The following is a 17041-nucleotide window of genomic DNA, read 5'->3' as shown; positions in this document are numbered from 1 at the left end:
ATTTTTGCTGTGCCATAAATAAGGTCAATATTACCGTTCAGCCATTTTTGTTTTCACTCATGTCAGATAGAGTAAAAAACACAAAATGAATGTTTCCCAAGCGGTGTTGTAGGACTCTTTTAGGGGAAAAGTTGATTACAGCAGGCTAAACTCTGTCATCTTGAAACTGTTCACAGGTGGACACGTGTGTTTCGTCAGGACGTGACTCATTCTGTGCTTCTGGGAGAAATCTGTCTGTCCGGCAGCCACAGCGGAGCCCTCACAGCCGGCAGCGTTTTTACAGCAGGTACTTTCAGCACAGTAACAGGAGGAAACAGCTCGTGTTCCCCGTGTTAATATTCAAAATGCATTATGGTGGGGATCACAAAACATATTCTTTTCCAGGAGGTAGGTTTGCAGTCTGTCTCAAATTCAGGGCTTGAGCCAGAACTTCTATTTCCAGTGAAGTATGTTGAGCTTAGAGGAGAAAAAAATAGCGCTCCCTGAAGGGAGTGGAGCATCTCCCGGGTGAGGAAAGGCTGAGGGAGCTGGGGCTCTGGAGCTGGACAAGAGGACACTGAGGGGGGACTCATTCATGTTTCCAGATATCTAAAGGGGGAGTGTCAGGAGGATGGAGCCAGGCTCTTCTCGGTGACAACCAGTGGTAGGACAAGGGGCAATGGGTGCAAACTGGAATACAGGAGGTTCCACTTAAATATGAGAAGAAACTTGCTCCTGGTGAGGGTGTCAGAGCCTGGCCCAGGCTGCCCAGGGGGGTTGTGGAGTCTCCTTCTGTGCAGACATTCCAACCCGCCTGGACACCTTCCTGTGTAACCTCATCTGGGTGTTCCTGCTCCATGGGGGGATTGCACTGGATGAGCTTTCCAGGGCCCTTCCAACATTCTGTGATCCTGTGAACTCTTGGGGCCAATCCCGTTAATATCCGTAACCGGCAGGATCGCCCCCCGCTGCAGCCCGGGGGCGGCGGGACGGGCAGCAGCGCAGACGCCCCGCGGGGTCCGTCGGGGCTCAGCGCCCGAGCTGCCGGCCGGTCCCACCCCCGCCGGCGGACGCGGATCCAGTGCCACGTCCCGGGGCCGGGCTGGGGGCGGAGCGGCTGCGCGGCCCAATGGCGGCGCGTGTGGCGCGCACGCGCGCTGCGCCCCGCCGCGGGGGGCGGACGGGCGGGCGGCTCCGGCGCGCAGAGCCAGCGCGGCGGCGGAGCGGAGCGGAGCGCATCATGTGCGGTAAGGGCGGCGCGGGGAGCGGGGCTGGGGGGGCGCGGCGCACCCCGCGGGACGGGGAAGGGGCTCTCTGGGCGGCGTGGGCCGGGTCTCGGCGCTGCGCACGCCGCTCGGCCGCCGGCGCAGCTCTAGGCCGGCCGGTGCCGCCGCGAGCAGCCCGGCCCGGGCACCCCCGGCAGTTTGAGCGCAAAAAAGGGGGCTGAGCGGTTCTGCGCGTCTCCGTTGTAGCGAGAAGAAGCCTCGTCTCCGCTGTCTGAAAATGTCATCATCTTGTCTGCGCTCCGCGCACGTTTCTCCGGAGTAGGCGTCTCGCGACGTTTTAATAATTTGAAAGGGCGAATTCTCCTCGAATTCCTTGCGAATGTGGCCGGAGCGCGCGGAGGGGCAGCGCCCTCGCTCCGCCCGAGCCGCCGCAGCGCTGCACAGCCGCGCTCTCCGCGGGGCAGGAGCGGCCGGGGCAGCCGGGGGTGGTGGCGGGGTCTGTTGGTGATGGGTGGTGGGGTCTGTTGGTGATGGGTGGTGGGGTCTGTTGGTGATGGGTGGTGGGGTCTGTTGGTGATGGGTGGCGGGGTCTGTTGGTGATGGGTGGCGGGGTCTGTTGGTGATGGGTGGCGGGGTCTGTTGGTGATGGGTGGCGCGGGGGGTGGGGATATCCCCGTGGTCAGGGGGGGACACCCAGTGTCCCTGGACTCCCCAGTGTTGGGAGTGGGGACACCCCCATATTGAAGGTGGTGGGGACACCCCCGGGGTCAGAGGCTCGAGTTCTCCAGAGCAGCCCCGGTGCCTGTTGGTGCCGTGTCCGCCCTAGGAAAGCGATACAGGTCTCACCAATAGCGCTTCCAAACACTGCTCTGGTCGTATCAAAATAACCACTCCCACTTTTAGATGGAAAGTGTTGTTTATTGTTACGTTTTTAGGCATTACGACTTGCCATGTGGATGCTCGTACATCCATTCGGGTTTACTCGCTCTAAGTTGCGAGGCAGAGAGGTAAATGGGTGTAAACGCAGCGGAGCGGTGTCTGTTGCGGGGTTATTCTCCAGCTCATCGGGGCTATTTGGTGTTGAACACCTGCCCTCAGTGACCCGCAGCACAAACCACCGCTCAGGTACTTCCCATTCGCCACATTAGCACAATTACTCTACAATTACTCTACCTCATCTTTTGGACAGAGGAATATAATTTATCCTTCTTCTTTCTATCACGTCAACGTCATGTTTTTGCCATGGAAATTCATGCAACAGTGATCTCTTGGCTCTTCTTGGTTGTCTTTCTGCATTTCCTTCTATCTTTTTTCTGTGCAAAATTAAAACGATGCTCTAAGCAAGATTGTGGTTTTTATACTTAACGCGCAAGTTGCCGTTTCTTTAATTGTTTTTGCGAGATTGAACCAGTATCACCTTCAAACCCTCAAGTCTGTGTTAGCGCTACAAAGAGACAATCAGAAATTCACACTTCGGCTTACATCTAACGCTATATTAGTTTGTGTTAAAAGTACAAAGTGGAGCAAAGCTAAGAATAGAGGGGATAATTATTATTATAAATAGCTTGCTGCAGGAGTAGGGATGGTTTTGGTGCCTTGTGCTTGCCGTATTTGACGTCCAGCCTTTGAAAGGTGAAGCATTATCATTCCGCTCTTTGCCTTTTTAACCCAGGTAAGTCCTGAAAATGCTGTGAGTAGTTACTTAGTTGCATTCAAGATCCAGTGTGTTTCTCCCCTTTTCCTCATAAGTGAAGTTCTTGGATGCTGAAACGTTTTATGAAACAGTAAGAAGAGCATCAAGGATTATGGGCCGTGTAGTTGAGTCTTATTTTGGGAGCTAGAGACATAGTGAAAAAAGGAGAGTGTCAACTGAGCGTGATAATACAGAACAATAGGCTTTGGGAACGGAGGGGGCTCTGGAGGCCGGGTCGGGGTTTGCAGGAACAGCAGCGGAGTTGTTTGGGATCCGCGGTGCTGCCACGTGAACCCTTGTGATGAGCGGTTGGGCAGAACCGGAGCTCCGGAGCTGGCTGGTGAGCACGCGGCGATGATGAGCGTGGTTTTGGCTCACGTTGGGAGACATTAGAGAGGCTGTTCAGCCTGGAGGAGAGAGGCTGAGAGGGATCTGATCAATGGGATCGTTATCTCAGGGTGGGTGTCAGAGGATGGACAGTTCAGTGGTGCCCAACGCCAGGGTGAGGGGCAACGGGCACAGACTGAAACACAGGAGGTTCCACCTGAGTATGAGGAGAAATGTCTTTGCTGGGAGGTGCCAGAGCCTGGCCCAGGCTGCCCAGAGTGTGGAGTCTCTTTCTCTGAGACATTCAAACCCGCCTGGACCCACCTGTGTGATCTGCTTGGTGACCCTGCGTGAGCAGGGTTGGACTGGGGATCTACAGAGCTCCTGCAACCCAAACCATCCCGTGATTGTGTGAACCATTAACTGCAGCGGCAGGTTGGGCTCTTTTATGTACAGCACTAGACTCCAGCAAAGGAACAGAGTAAGCAAATTGAGGCGTTGTCTTCTCAGATAGCCCTGCAAATGTCATAAATAGCACAGCTGGCTTGTAGGAACTCTGAGTACTTACGCTAACAAGACTTAATTGTCCCTCCTAAGTGACAGCAGCCTACGTCTCGGAGTAGAGGGCTCTGATCGCCAGTGCTGTGGGCTCCAGGAGGTCTGAGTAGCCGTGGTACCCAGCGTGGTGACCGCCCTGCAGCCCTGGCTGCTCTTACAAACCCTCAGACAACGTTGCTGTAAGTCAGGATATGCATCGCTTTATCTTGCCACGCTGCCTGGCGGGTACACGGTCCACGTGCAGATTTTTATCCAACTCATCTCTGATATTATCATCTATTAAAATGAGTTTTTACAAGAAAAAAAAAGGTGATAATGCTGCTGTTGTTATCTGAGTTCTCCCTATGAGAGCGTCAAGACTGGAGTTACCAACACAACGTTTTCAACATACAGATAATGTGGTGTTGATGTTGACGTGTGCGTGACCTTACAGAGTCCTGTGATCTGATGTGCTTGTACCACTTGACAGATAAAGGAAAGGAGCCTGGAAATTTGGGTCTTGGTGCATGGCACGAATGACAGATCTGCTGTGTAGATGTGCTGGGTTTTAGTTTTTAATGGTTTCAGTGAAAAAGAGCTTTTGTTCTTGGTGTGTGTTACAAATTTACAGTTTGAAGAGCTAGCCAGGTATAAATTGGGTGTGCTTTGGTCTGAATGCACCAAACCAGTTCAATGGCATCTATGAAAGGGTTTGGAAAACAGGTTTTTCAAGGTAGCCAGGCTCAAGAGGCTGTTCTGTAAATAAGTAAACCTGTCGGATGTATGCCACAACTGCTTTTAACGACACAAAGGGATTGTAGAATGTGGGTCTTGTATTACTAGCGATTGTCGAAGATTAAAACAGGCTTAAGAAGGAGTTTCAGGTAGGCCTGTGCTTGGGGTTGATGCGCCGGTCGTGGCTCCAGACAGAACCGCTGCCTGTGGAGCTGCAGAGTTGGTGGTGAATCAAACAAGCCAAATGGTTAACGCCTGTATGGTATGGGGAGTGATGGTTAAAATGTAAGTTTGGAGAGGCTTGGAGAGGTACCCAGTTCCTGAGAGAATCAGCTGTGTGGGAGATCATCTATTTTGAGCCAAACAGTCCGAAGGGGACAGATGCACATCGAATCCGTTGTACGTGGCCCGTGTGGCGCAGGTTTGTACAAAGCACACACATACACTAAATCATTGGCATCCATGACCTGTATAGCTACAGTTCAACAAAACGGGACTGAGCTGACTGCTGTTTCCCCAGCGCAGACTTGATGGATTGAACACAAACTCTCATATACGCAATAATGATCATCTGCTTGTTTCTGACCTTTTTCTCGTTTAAACTGTGCAGGATTAGCCTTGTTCGGTATGGAGGGATTAGCACGATGTTCCACCTCCCTGAACCACCGCTCTGGTGGGTTTTGAGCGTCGGTTTCGGAGCGTTGTTCTGCGCCACCATGAGTGTCTGGGTTACAACATGTCACTTTGGAAGACAAATAGTTTTATCACTTTTGCCAGTCCGTAGCATATATTATGTATATGCTATTTAGTAGCCTGCGTCTAATTTGTTGGAGACTTGAGGTCTAATAATCATCACCAGGATAAAGGATTCTTTGGAATTGCCGAGCGGATGTACTGATAACATCACCTGTTGAAATGGTTTAAACAGAGTACGGTATGGCATAAAGGAATTTGTAAATCTGTCCGCAAACCCAGCCTGAAGGCTTTTCTGCTGTTGTGGGAGCAGGATTAGGAGAAGCTGTTCTGAGTAACTTCACGTATTTAAGACACTGGAGAGGATAATTTATTCTTACCTGGAAGCAGTGATTCATTTCATTTGCCTGTGAATTTACCATGGAATAAAGGAACCATAAAGTTCATGGGAAAATGGAGTTCTTAGAAACAGCATTTTGGTGACTGTGAATGGTAGAAATCACGACTGTCCATTTGGTAAAAACGCTGTTGTGTTAAACCTGTCAGCAATTTAAAGGGAAATCTTTATGCGGCTGTCATTAAGAACACCCCGATTTGTGCGTAAAGGCTAAAAACCGGTCCTAAGAGAGAGCTGAGTTTCACAAGCAGTCGAATACCTGTTCTGCTTCACCTTTTTAAGGCAAATTGCAAGCAGGGAAATGTTTCATGTTCTAAAGGGTATTGTTCAAGGTATCTCACTTCAGAAAATACACGCAGGGCTTCTTGCTCTGGCACCTCTTAGTGGGATTCAGGAATTGTATGATAAGCCGGCGTGCTTTAAACAAGTCTCTTCAGTGCAGTCCTGTGTCAGGTTACTAATTGAAATGCTTTATTCTGTTGTAAAGCGTGGCTGCTGTTCTAATCCTGAAGTATATTAGTGTATTCGGGCCTGTCACATATAAATTCCTGTCTTATTTTTGCTGGGAGCTGACATTATAAACAGTGCTGGACTAGAATGAAGTTCACGGGGGTTTTTTGTGGTTTCACGTAGTGTGTATTTCACTCCAAACAATGCCCACTCAAGGCTCGTCAAGCCAGCCTAATTAAATGTCATTCAGGTATCTTGGTTTGCTGTAATAACTCATTTTTCTGGCTTGTTCTAGAGCCTGAGTTACCGAGGTCGGCTGTGGCGTTCCTACCGAAAACCACTTGGGTTTAATGGTGTCTGAATGCCCAAATCGAGCTGAAATTCAAACTCTTTGGGTCCGTTTGGGTCTGACATTCACGGCGGGTCCATTTAGGGAACGTTCCGCTTGGATTTCACCATTTCGACGTTTTCCGCAGGGCTGGCAGGGGGAGAAGCCGCACCGGCTGGGAATTCGCTAGATTTGCCTTGGAATTCCATCCCAACCAACACGTTTGACTGTTGTGATTGAAACCAAGCGTCACTTTGACAGAAAAATCAGCGCTTTGTGTCCCTTCCAGCAGCTCTAAAGATCGATTCGAACATCAGGACGGGGAGGGAGCGAACGAGGCTTTGCCGTTTGGAGAAAAACACGTCTCAGCGTGTGGACAAAAAGGCCTTTTATGGCCTATAAACCACAAGGTTGAGTCGCCGCGTTCCACCTTGGAGCAAACCGCGGGTTGTGGCGGGATGAAGCGACCCTTTGTTCAGCTTTTGAGGAAGAAGAGGTTGTTTTGGTGACTGTGTGAGTGTCACCTGAGCGGTCGCAGATGGGTAATTCCAGAGGAAAATTGCCTCTGCAGAGCCCCAAAATACACGTAGATCAGTGAAGCGTAACAAGCAATTACTGCCTCGGGTCTTTCTTTTTGCTTCTCATCAGTGTTTTCTGTCGGTGGCAGTGGAGTTGTAGTTAAAAATGGAAATGATTACAAGATGCTCGTGTGTTCCTGAATAATCCAATAGTGTAGAGCCAGGAAAAATGCTCTTTATTAAATGTGGGTTGAAATTTTCCCCAGCCATGAAGGGATGTTTAAAAAGGAGAAAATGAAATGCATTTGAAAACATTTCCAGTAAATGAAACTGTTATTTTCATATGGACCATAAACCTTCAAATATTTGATCTTAGCTTGCAGATCAGGAAGCCGCGCATTTTGAAAGGCTTGTGTTCGTTTTCACTGGCGACATTGTCCAGTTTTTTACCTTAATTATGCATCATTTTTACGTGTTATTCTATTATTTCTGCTTTCTCTAAGGTGAGTTTTAAACCTGCTTGCCTTGCTCACCTTCTCATATAAAACGTGTTGATCACAGGTGAGTTCTTGGAGTTGTTTCCTTAGTGGCGTCTCTGTTACCACTTCAGTTATTTTCCTGTCACAATCTAAAAGCTGAACTGAATCAAAACTGAATCTCCCGGCGTTTACATGCTCATCTTTTTGAAGAGTGTATCTGCGTATTTTGCAGCATTAATGCTGTATTTGCATTTCTTTCAGTTGCTTTGCTTTTTGTACTCTCCGTATTTACTGATTTACTAAATTCCTGATTTCTGGTAAATATGGCAAGCGGGGCTCTTGCAGCTGCCCGCTAACAAAACCTGCTCTGTGCTCCTGGTGCAGGACCTGGGAGTCACTAAAGGATTTTAAATATCTGGGATATAGCTGAAATGTGCCATCCTTCACCGGGATGACAGCGATTTGGAGTCCGTTCGCTTGTAAACAGGGAGGTTGCTGTTTGTCTGAAGAACGCAGTTTTTAGAAACAGAGTGAACTAAGTATCTCAATTTGGAAAACTTGGTTTTGCCAGGAGGGTGGGGAGGAAGGTTTGGAGATGGAGAGCGTGGGGGAAATATCCTTCGGAGGAGGCTCTGGAAATACAAGAGGGGTTGTTGACTGCCGTGGGTGTTTTGTTATGTGTTCAGTGTTCCGCTGTGGATCGGGAGGTTTGTGAGCTCACCCTGGCCATGCGGTTACTGGAACCAACGCTCACGTTGAACCGATGCCTTCGGGAGGCAGCAGCCTGTGCACCGTCGCTTGGGGATGGCAGGAGCAACAGGAGCGAAACTGCCCATTTTTATAACATTTATAGTCTTGCAAGCGGTTCTCAGAAGAAACTTTGGGTTTTGTGGAAGTAAAGGTAAAGAAACCAAGTGAAAAGCTCCTTTTTTTTAAAAATTCATCTGACTAGGTCGCTTAAGAAAGAGGAAAAATTGAACATGCACCCAATTATTTTTTCCTAGCGATGTAGAAGAAAATAAGCAAGAAGCGGTGTGCATTTTATTTTTCCAACAGAACTGCAGGGAGATGCAACTTCTAACGCTGGTGCTTTGGGAATGAGAAGATGAAGGTTATGACAAACTTGTCCTGCGACCTGTTTCTGGGGTCCATGGAAAAGGGAAAGGAAGGGGAGAATATCACAATGGACAAGCCCCGCTCGGGCTAAAATGTCCCTTGTAAACATGTCCATGCTCTGTGGTGTTCAGTGGTGTCAGCACTGAGTAGCCTGTATTTCTGCTTATAAATTCAGACATCAAAAGGCTTTGAATTATTTAGTTTAATTCCGAAACACAAACAGCTTAAGAACACAGTTTTTTGAATGTTCCTTGAGGTATAATCTGTGTGTCAACATAAAGATTTGTGTTCCAAAAGTCATCTTGAGGGTAAAACCCTTCGCAGGACTAGAAGCTGGGGAACTGAACGGCAGTACCGTCACGGCAAAATTAAAGATTTGGGATGCCCTAAGACTTTGGTTTTGTGCGTGTTTGACTCAACTCCGTTCCCCTCAAGAGGTTTTGACATAATTTCTCAAATGACAAACTTTGAATTGCCAATCACATCTAGAGATGTTTATGTGAAACCTGTCTTGCTTTTATTCCATGCAGATATTTTTCTCCTTTAAAATTTTAGGCGGGGTAAAAGGTAGATTTCAAGTACAAGTATTTCTAGCATCCAGTAAATCTCTTCTCATGCTGCTGCTTCATGGTGCCACCAAGGGAATTTTACTGAAATAGTGCTATAATTGGCATTAGAGATCTAGGAATTTGTGTGTCCCCATCACTGCTTAAAAATAGGAGCAACAGTTTCTCTTCTTTGCAACCTACAGGGAAAGCAGCTCCATTAGTTGAGGGTGTTAGTTTGCATGAGTTAAATTCATCTATTTTTTTCCTTAGTGGGTCTGTGGGAGGGACTTGGAGAAAGCTGTTTGAGGAGGAATTCCTTTGGCAGGTGGTTCTTTGGCAGGTGAAGCTCGGTGTTGGTGAACCGAGTGTTTGTGCGCAGTGACGGGGTTCCTGTCCCGCGGTGTCTCCTGAAAGTTGTGCCGGTGCATCTCACATGAACGTTCTTTCTCCCATCGTGCCCGGGCTTGTCCCGTTTCAGCGTCATGATGAGGACGCTGGTATTTTGTGGTCAGTTTTGATCTCTTAAATGTTGGTGACATCCCTGTCGGACCTCAGGTGGGGTCAGGACAAGCTGCAAATGTGGAGGTGCCTTCGTGCGCGAGTTCCGCACGGAGCCTTGTCTGGGTTTTACGTTACTGCCCGTACTAAGTAGATGGCGCGGATGGAGTTTCCTCAGCTGTGGCTTTATTAGAAGATTGTGCTCTTTTCGCCCATACAGGGATCTTTGCTTACCTGAACTACCATGTTCCCCGGACCAGACGGGAGATCCTGGAGACCCTTATCAAAGGGCTCCAGCGCCTGGAGTACAGAGGCTACGACTCTGCAGGTACCGCTCTCGGAGCAGTAATGGTTCTCGTTTGAATTTTGGCTTGTAAATGATGCGTTTTGTGGTGTGTTTGTGAAGAAAGCTGAAACACAAATTGAATGTCCCTGTGATCATGTGGTCAGAGGTTTGGATTAGCTTTCAATAGACAGATTTGAGCCGCATTGAGCGCCATTGAAACCCGTTGAGTCCCATTGACCCCTGTTGAACTCCATTGAGCCCCATTGACCTCCCATTGAACCCTGTTGACCCCCGTTGAACCCCGTTGACCCCTGTTGAACCCCACTGCCTCCCAGTTGCTCCCCATTGACCCCCCATTGCCTCTGATTGACGTGCAGTTGCCCCATTGACCACCATTGAACCCCACTGAAACCCATTGAGTCCCACTGACTCCCAGTGAACCCCATTGAGCCCCATTGACCTCTGTTGAACCCCGCTGACACCCCATTGACCCCCCGTGGACCCCATTGACCCCTGTTGAACCCCACTGCCCCCCAGTTGCTCCCCATTGACCCCTCCCATTGCCCCTGATTGACATGCAGTTGCCCCCATTGACCCATGTTGATCCCCACTGACTCCCATTAACCCCTGTATATTAACCTCTATAAACATTCATGATGCCTGTTGTCTAAGGCTTTGAAAGTAACTTCAAGATAACAAAGGGAAAACTCGCTTCCAATCTGAGGGGCTTTTTGCCTTTATTTGGAGGGTCAGCTGGGGGGAGAAAGGAAGCATTGTAAAAAAATCAAATAGACAGTATTTGTTCACAGGAAGTGCTGTAATATACCTCCTGCACTTACACTCTTTCTTCATGTTCCGCGGCGGTGTCAGGTGTGGGAATCGATGGCGGGAATGACAAAGACTGGGAAGCCAACGCTTGTAAAATCCAGCTCATCAAACAGAAGGGGAAGGTGAAGGCTCTGGACGAGGAGGTTCACAGTATGTATTTCCCTTTTGTTCTCTGCCTGTTCTTTTTCCTTCTAATGTCCTCTCGTGTCATTTGTGTTTTGAATATCACCTGTTTTGCCCTGAAACACTATTTCCAAATAACTGTGTATGGAGTGCCAGAGATGTGAAGGCTGATGTGTGTGTTGTGAAGAACCCAGTGACCCTGGGGATGTTGTCACCAAGTTCCAGAGAAGCCCTGATTTCTCAAGACAAATGAATCACATCCTTCTGAAATAAAATAAACATTTTTAGAAAACAGACTGAAGAAAACCCAGACAAAAAACTCCTTAAACTGGGGAAAGGGCAGTTACTGGGAGATAATTATCAGAGACCTAGAGCTTGGGCAAAATGAGAAATGCTCTAATAACGCCACCAGTATCATTATAAATTTTCATATGTAATGCTTGTCCCAACTAAAGCTGTAGTGATGGACTAAGCAACAGGTTTCAGGAGCGTGTTTGTGTGTAACTGTTGGATTGGTGAGAAAGCAGAGAGTCAGGGCTTTGTGTGTTTCTGCCTCTTTATATTCCCTTGATTTAAACATTGATTAAATCTGTGCAGAATACAAAAAGCACCTGTGGAACACAGGTGAGGCAGATGCTTTTCAGGGGAGTCAGAGGCTCTGGTTGGCATTCAAGAGCTGCTGTGTTGCTGTAACTTAACTGCTTTTTTAAAGCCTAGTTAGTGTTAACCTCACGGTGCAGGGTGCTGTTCATCCAAAAGGAAGGTGAGTACATTTAGAGACAACTGGGAACTGAGAAGGCTGGGTGAGGTGGTGTGTGCATTACAGAAACAGGATATACAAAATATTTCTGACACAATGTTTGCCTTCTCAAGAAAATTGCAGGATATACAGTATTAAAGAGATTGTGGAGACAGTTGTGGAAAAAAAGGATGCTAATGGTGTGTGTTCTAGAGACAAGTGTGAGTGATAAATAGTAATATTCTAACCGTAGCGATATGGAACCATGAACCGGGTTGGTTTGGTTGCAACTGACTGTGTCCAGCAGGTGACAAGATGTCAAGGTGCACCCCAGAGGGGGAAATTAGGGTTGGATTATTTCTTAAGATGTTCCTTTTTCATTTTGATGCTGTGAGGAGTGCAGGCAGGTTGCTTGTGTGCCTCTGCATTCAGAATCTCCTGAAAACACACCCGATGGTTTGTTTGGTTTGCTGATTCTGCTTCCCTGTTACTGTCCTGTGGCCCCGTGTCCTGGTTGTGGGGTGGGGATGGCCCCTCAGTGCTAAAAACTTCTCCTACTTTTGCTGCAGAGCAACAGGACATGGACCTGGACATCGAGTTTGATGTGCACCTTGGGATCGCCCACACCCGCTGGGCCACCCACGGCGAGCCCAGTCCTGTCAACAGCCACCCGCAGCGCTCGGACAAGAACAACGGTGAGTGCGACGGCACGAGGAGCTGCCGGAGCTGCTGTCCCGGTGCCTGCGGTGACTGAGGCTGGGGGGTCACTGCAGGCTGGGGTGCCCAGCCCTGTTGTGTGAAGCTGGGGTGGCGTTTGGCCATGATTTCTGTGTGCAGGGTAAGTTCACAGCAGTGAGTGGTCATGTGAAAGATGGGAATTAGTGCCCAGTGGGTGCACGGCCGCAGTGCAGAGGAGGCGATGAAGCTGGTGAGGGGCTGGAGCACAAGTGTGATGAGAGCAGCTGAGGGACCTGGAGGGTTCAGCTGGAGAACAGGAGCTGAGGGGAGACCTTCTGATCTCTGAACTGCCTGAAAGGAGCTTGGAGCCAGGGGGGTCGGGCTCTGCTCCCCAGGAACAAGCGCCAGGAGCAGAGGAAACGGCCTCAAGTTGCGCCAGGGGAGGTTGAGGTTGGATGTGGGAACAATTTCTTCCCCAAAGGGCTGTGGGGCATTGGAACAGGCTGCCCAGGGCAGTGCTGGAGTCACCATCCCTGGAGGGCTGGACAGACGGACATGAGGTTCTCAGGACATGGGGCAGTGCCAGGGTTAGATTAGGTTATGGTTGGACTCGATGATCCTGAGAGTCTCTTCCAACTGAAATTGTGGCTGCTCTTTGGAGTTGAGTTTTCTATACTTTTTTTCCCCATTTACTAATGTTTTTTCATGATCAGCCCTGCAGGGAAGGGGGTTGGTCTGCTCTGTGCAGCTCGGTTGGTGTTGGGTGTAGCTGCAGCACTGCTGAGGTGGCAGGAGGAGCGTGGGGTTTAATACTGGGTCTGGGTAGCCCTGCTCCCGGCCAGGTCATGATCTTCTGCCGTTACCAAATGGGGCAGAGCAAGGAGATCTCACCAGGAGGTGAAACTCTTCTTGTTCCGCCAAGCACTTTCCACACAAAGCTTTGTGCTCTCTGCTGTCTGACACGGGGCTGGTGTGGGGCTGAGTGGGGCCTTTCCTCTGTCCCCAGAGTTCATCGTCATCCACAATGGCATCATCACCAACTACAAAGACCTGCGGAAGTTCCTGGTGAGTGATCTGTGTGTATGTGTTTGAGCCTCGCGCTCCTGCTCCCCTCACGTTTGCTCTCACACATTTCCCTACTCACTCCCGACTCGTCCTACTCCTCCACTCACCCCCACCTCGTATTCTCACTCTCGCTCCCACACTCACATTCACTCTCCTCCGTTCATGTTCCCCAACTCATATTTTTGCACTTAACACTCACTCTCTCACTCATTTACACTCCCACTCCTCCACTTACACTCTCACACTAACTCTCCTACAACATGAGTACATTCTCACACTTACATCCCCACATTCCCTCTCTACCTTACTGGCATTGCCCTGCTCACTCACATTCCCACTCCCCACTCACGACATTCCTCCACTCATACTCTGGCATTCTCACCCCAGCTTGCGCTGCCCCTTCGCTCCCTTACACCCTCACTCACTCCACTCCATTCACACCTCCCCACTCTGATTCTCCCACTCCCACTCGCCCAAGTTTTCCCTCCCTCCTGCTCACACTCCTCCACTCCTTCCCCATGCACATTCTCACACTCCCCCACTCAAACACCCCTCATTGTTCCACTTCCTCCCCCACTCACACTCATCCATTCACACTCTTCCTCACTCTTCCACTCACATTCGTTACTCTTCTCCACTCCCACCCGCACGCAGTCTGGACTCTCACTCCCCTCACCCCACTCCTCATTGCCCCACTCGTCTCACCCCCCACCGACACTCTGCTCACTCTGTACTCTCCCACTCCCTCGCTCCATTCACCACTCACCCTCACACTCCCACTCACCCTCACACTCCCACTCACCCTCACCCTCCCACTCACCCACACACTCCCACTCACCCTCACACTCCCTCCCCACTTACATTCTCACTCTCCCTTCCTCACTCTAACTCACCCTCCCACTCCTCACTCCCCCACTCACTCCCCTGTTCCCCCACGCACATTCTCACACTCAGTTCACTACTCACACTCCCCCTCTCATATGCCCCCTTATCCTCCCACTCACCCTCCTCCACTCACACTCACTGTCCCACTAACACTACTCACTCCCTTATTCACTCTCCTATTCACACAGGACTCTCCACTCACCCCACTCACACCCCCGCTGCTCTTACTCTCACTCCCTCCCTCAGATTCGCTCTCCTAATTCTCCCACTCACACTCACTCCTCTCACTCCCCACTCACACTTGCCCCCGTTCATATTCTTACACTTGTCCTTCCACCCACACTCCTCCCCTTGCTCCCCCACTTACACTCACTCCCCCACTCATATACTCCTCACTACCTCATTCCCCAGCTCACTCCTCTTACACTCCTCACTCACTCTACTCATCTCACACTCCTCATTCACTCCTCACCACATTCATTTTCTCACACTCGCTCCGTTTACCCTTCCACTCACACTCCACAACTTGTGCACTCACACTCACTCTTCCATCATCCCGCACTCACTCTTCCCCTCGTGCTCAGCCCCACTCACGCTCATTCCCCAGCTCACACTCAGGGCCACACTTGCACGCTCACTCCACGTTTGCACTCAGACCTGCTCTGTCATTCACACTCCAGGTCTCGCACTTACACTCACTGTTCCACTTGCACACTCTTACACGCCCTCCCCACTCCCTTCTCCACTTGCACTCACACTCATCCTCACTCGCACTCACACACACACACTTTCCCATCCCTTTTTCACTACCGTGTGCACTCACACTCGCTCGCTCACTTCCACGCTCGCTCTTGCGTTCGCATTTCCCCCTCTGCTCACACACGCTCACTCCTGTGCTTCCTCCCTCGCTGCCTCACTCGTGCTGACACAGCGGAGAGGCAGGAGGGAAGGAGATGAAGAGGAAATGAAGAGGAGGGCAAGGAAATGCAGGAATGGGAAAGGAAAAGGGATAGAAGAAGGAAGACAAGTCAGGAGGGGAGGAAAAGAGGAAGGGGGCAGGAAGGAAAGAAAAAAGGAAAAGGAAAGGCAGGAAGGAAGGATGAAAGGAAATTATGAAGGAAGGAAAAAGGAAAGGCAGGAAAGAAGAATGAAAAAGTCAGAAGAGAGGAAAGACAGGAAATAAAGGGAAAAGTCAGGAGGGAATTAAAAAGGGAAAGAAGTGGAAATGTGGGAGGGAAAGAAAAGGAAAGGCAAGAAGGAGGGGAAAAAGGAAAGACAGGAAAGGATGGAAGGAAGGTACAAAGGAGGAGGAGGAGAAAGAAGGAAAAAGGAAAGGCAGGAGGGAAGGATGGGGAAAAAAGAGGTAGAAAAAATGAAGAAATGCAGTGTGGCAGGAAGAAAGAAAGGCAGAAAAGGAAATGAAGGAAAAAAGGAAAGGCAGGAAGAAGAAAGGAAGGAAAAGGAAAGGTGGGAAGGAAGGCAGGAGCAAAAGGAAAAGCATGAGAAAATGAGGGAAAGAGTGAAAGGGAGGAATAAAAGGAAAAAGGAAAGGCAGGAAAGAAGGTGGTGGTAAAGGAAGGAAAAGGCAGTGCAGGAATGAAGGAAAAAGGGAAAGGGAAGGAAAGGCAGCTGGGAGAAGGAAAGAAGAAAGGAAGAGCAGGGCGGGAAGGGAAGGCCGGTCACCCAGCGCCTGCTGTCGCTGCAGGAGAGCAAGGGCTACGACTTCGAGTCGGAGACGGACACGGAGACCATCGCCAAACTGGTCAAGTACATGTACGACAACCGCGACAGCGACGACATCAGCTTCACCACCCTGGTGGAGAGGGTCATCCAGCAGCTGGTAATGCTGGGAGCGGGGACACGGGGACAGACACACACACACACACACACACACACAGACACAGGCACAAAAACCGCCTGTACTCCAGTACTGCCCAGGGTCAACAGGCTAGTGCAGCACAGACTGTGCCACAGGCCGTTCTGCAGCACACGCTGGGAGCGGTTTTGTCTTTCCCACCCCTGACGGTTCACCTCAGACATTTACATTCATCTTTAACATCAGTCACGTGAAAAGTGTCTAAATTTGGTGGTGCAACAGCATCTCGAGGCGGCCGGTTCCTGGTGTGTTGGGTGGTGAGTGTGCAGGGAGCGGGACAGAGTGAAAATAAGTTTTTGCTTCCCATCTTCCCCAAATCTCCATCCGGAGAGGTGCTGACCCCTTGTGGGAGCTGCTCCGCACGGCCGGGGCTCTGGGAACAGCGCCCAGCGCCCCATCCCACATCTTCAGGAGATGCTTTTTTGGTGATTTGCCTGGCAGGAGCTGCAGCACCAATAGACGAGGAACACGTTTTGCTGGCGGGTTGTGGTGGCTCACCTGAACATTTGGTAGCACCATCCAAACACCCCAGTTTGAGCCCTTCTTTAACTGGAGCTTTGCAAGTCGCCTCCCTGCACTCTGACCTAAGGCAGGAGCACTTTCAGGGGTGACTGCTGAGCACAGTGTCAGTTTAGGGGTTCAGAAGTCTCATTTTGTGGGTGACGATGAGCTCCCTGGGCTGGGAGCCGTGACACTTCAATGAGGGGGCTCGGAAAGCTTCACAGCCACCTGCTCGGTATCTCATTCATTTGCAGCTGCTGTGCTGGGAACCCTGAAATGGTGTCCTGGGCCTCAAACGAAAGGATAAACAGTTTGTATTTCTCTTGTTCCAGGAAGGTGCTTTTGCCCTTGTGTTCAAAAGTGTCCATTATCCTGGTCAAGCGGTCGGTACCAGGTAAGTCTCACTGTGAGAAAGTACATTCTATATGTCACTTTTATTGTCCCCCATCCCCTAGTTAGATGGTGGAGTAGAATTTGTTTTCATCAGGCTGCACGTGCTTGGTGAGGGTGGCTGTTGTTTGTCCGTTTCCTTTCTC

At 49.9% G+C, this 17041-nt stretch overlaps 1 protein-coding gene across 5 annotated transcripts in view; it reads left to right on the top strand.

Annotated features, from left to right (window-relative positions):
* The first annotated feature begins 1154 nt into the window (after window positions 1-1154).
* Window positions 1155-17041, top strand: part of GFPT1 (glutamine--fructose-6-phosphate transaminase 1) — a 39360-nt gene continuing 23473 nt past the window's right edge. For all 5 annotated transcript variants that reach the window (XR_013923362.1, XR_013923363.1, XR_013923364.1 and 2 more), the window contains exons 1-7: window positions 1155-1226; window positions 9745-9852; window positions 10681-10788; window positions 12070-12195; window positions 13185-13243; window positions 15834-15968; window positions 16838-16899. Coding sequence is in view for 2 of the 5 variants with exons in the window: in XM_080360096.1 (XP_080216222.1) it covers window positions 1220-1226; window positions 9745-9852; window positions 10681-10788; window positions 12070-12195; window positions 13185-13243; window positions 15834-15968; window positions 16838-16899 (605 nt within the window). In the remaining 3 variants the exon portion in view is untranslated. The remainder of the gene's footprint in view (window positions 1227-9744; window positions 9853-10680; window positions 10789-12069; window positions 12196-13184; window positions 13244-15833; window positions 15969-16837; window positions 16900-17041) is intronic.

The sequence above is a fragment of the Nesoenas mayeri genome (assembly GCF_963082525.1).
Source record: "Nesoenas mayeri genome assembly, chromosome: 27".
NCBI lineage: Eukaryota > Metazoa > Chordata > Aves > Columbiformes > Columbidae > Nesoenas > Nesoenas mayeri.
Note: the sequence above shows the minus strand (reverse complement) of the source record. Positions and strands in the feature narration are given on the sequence as shown.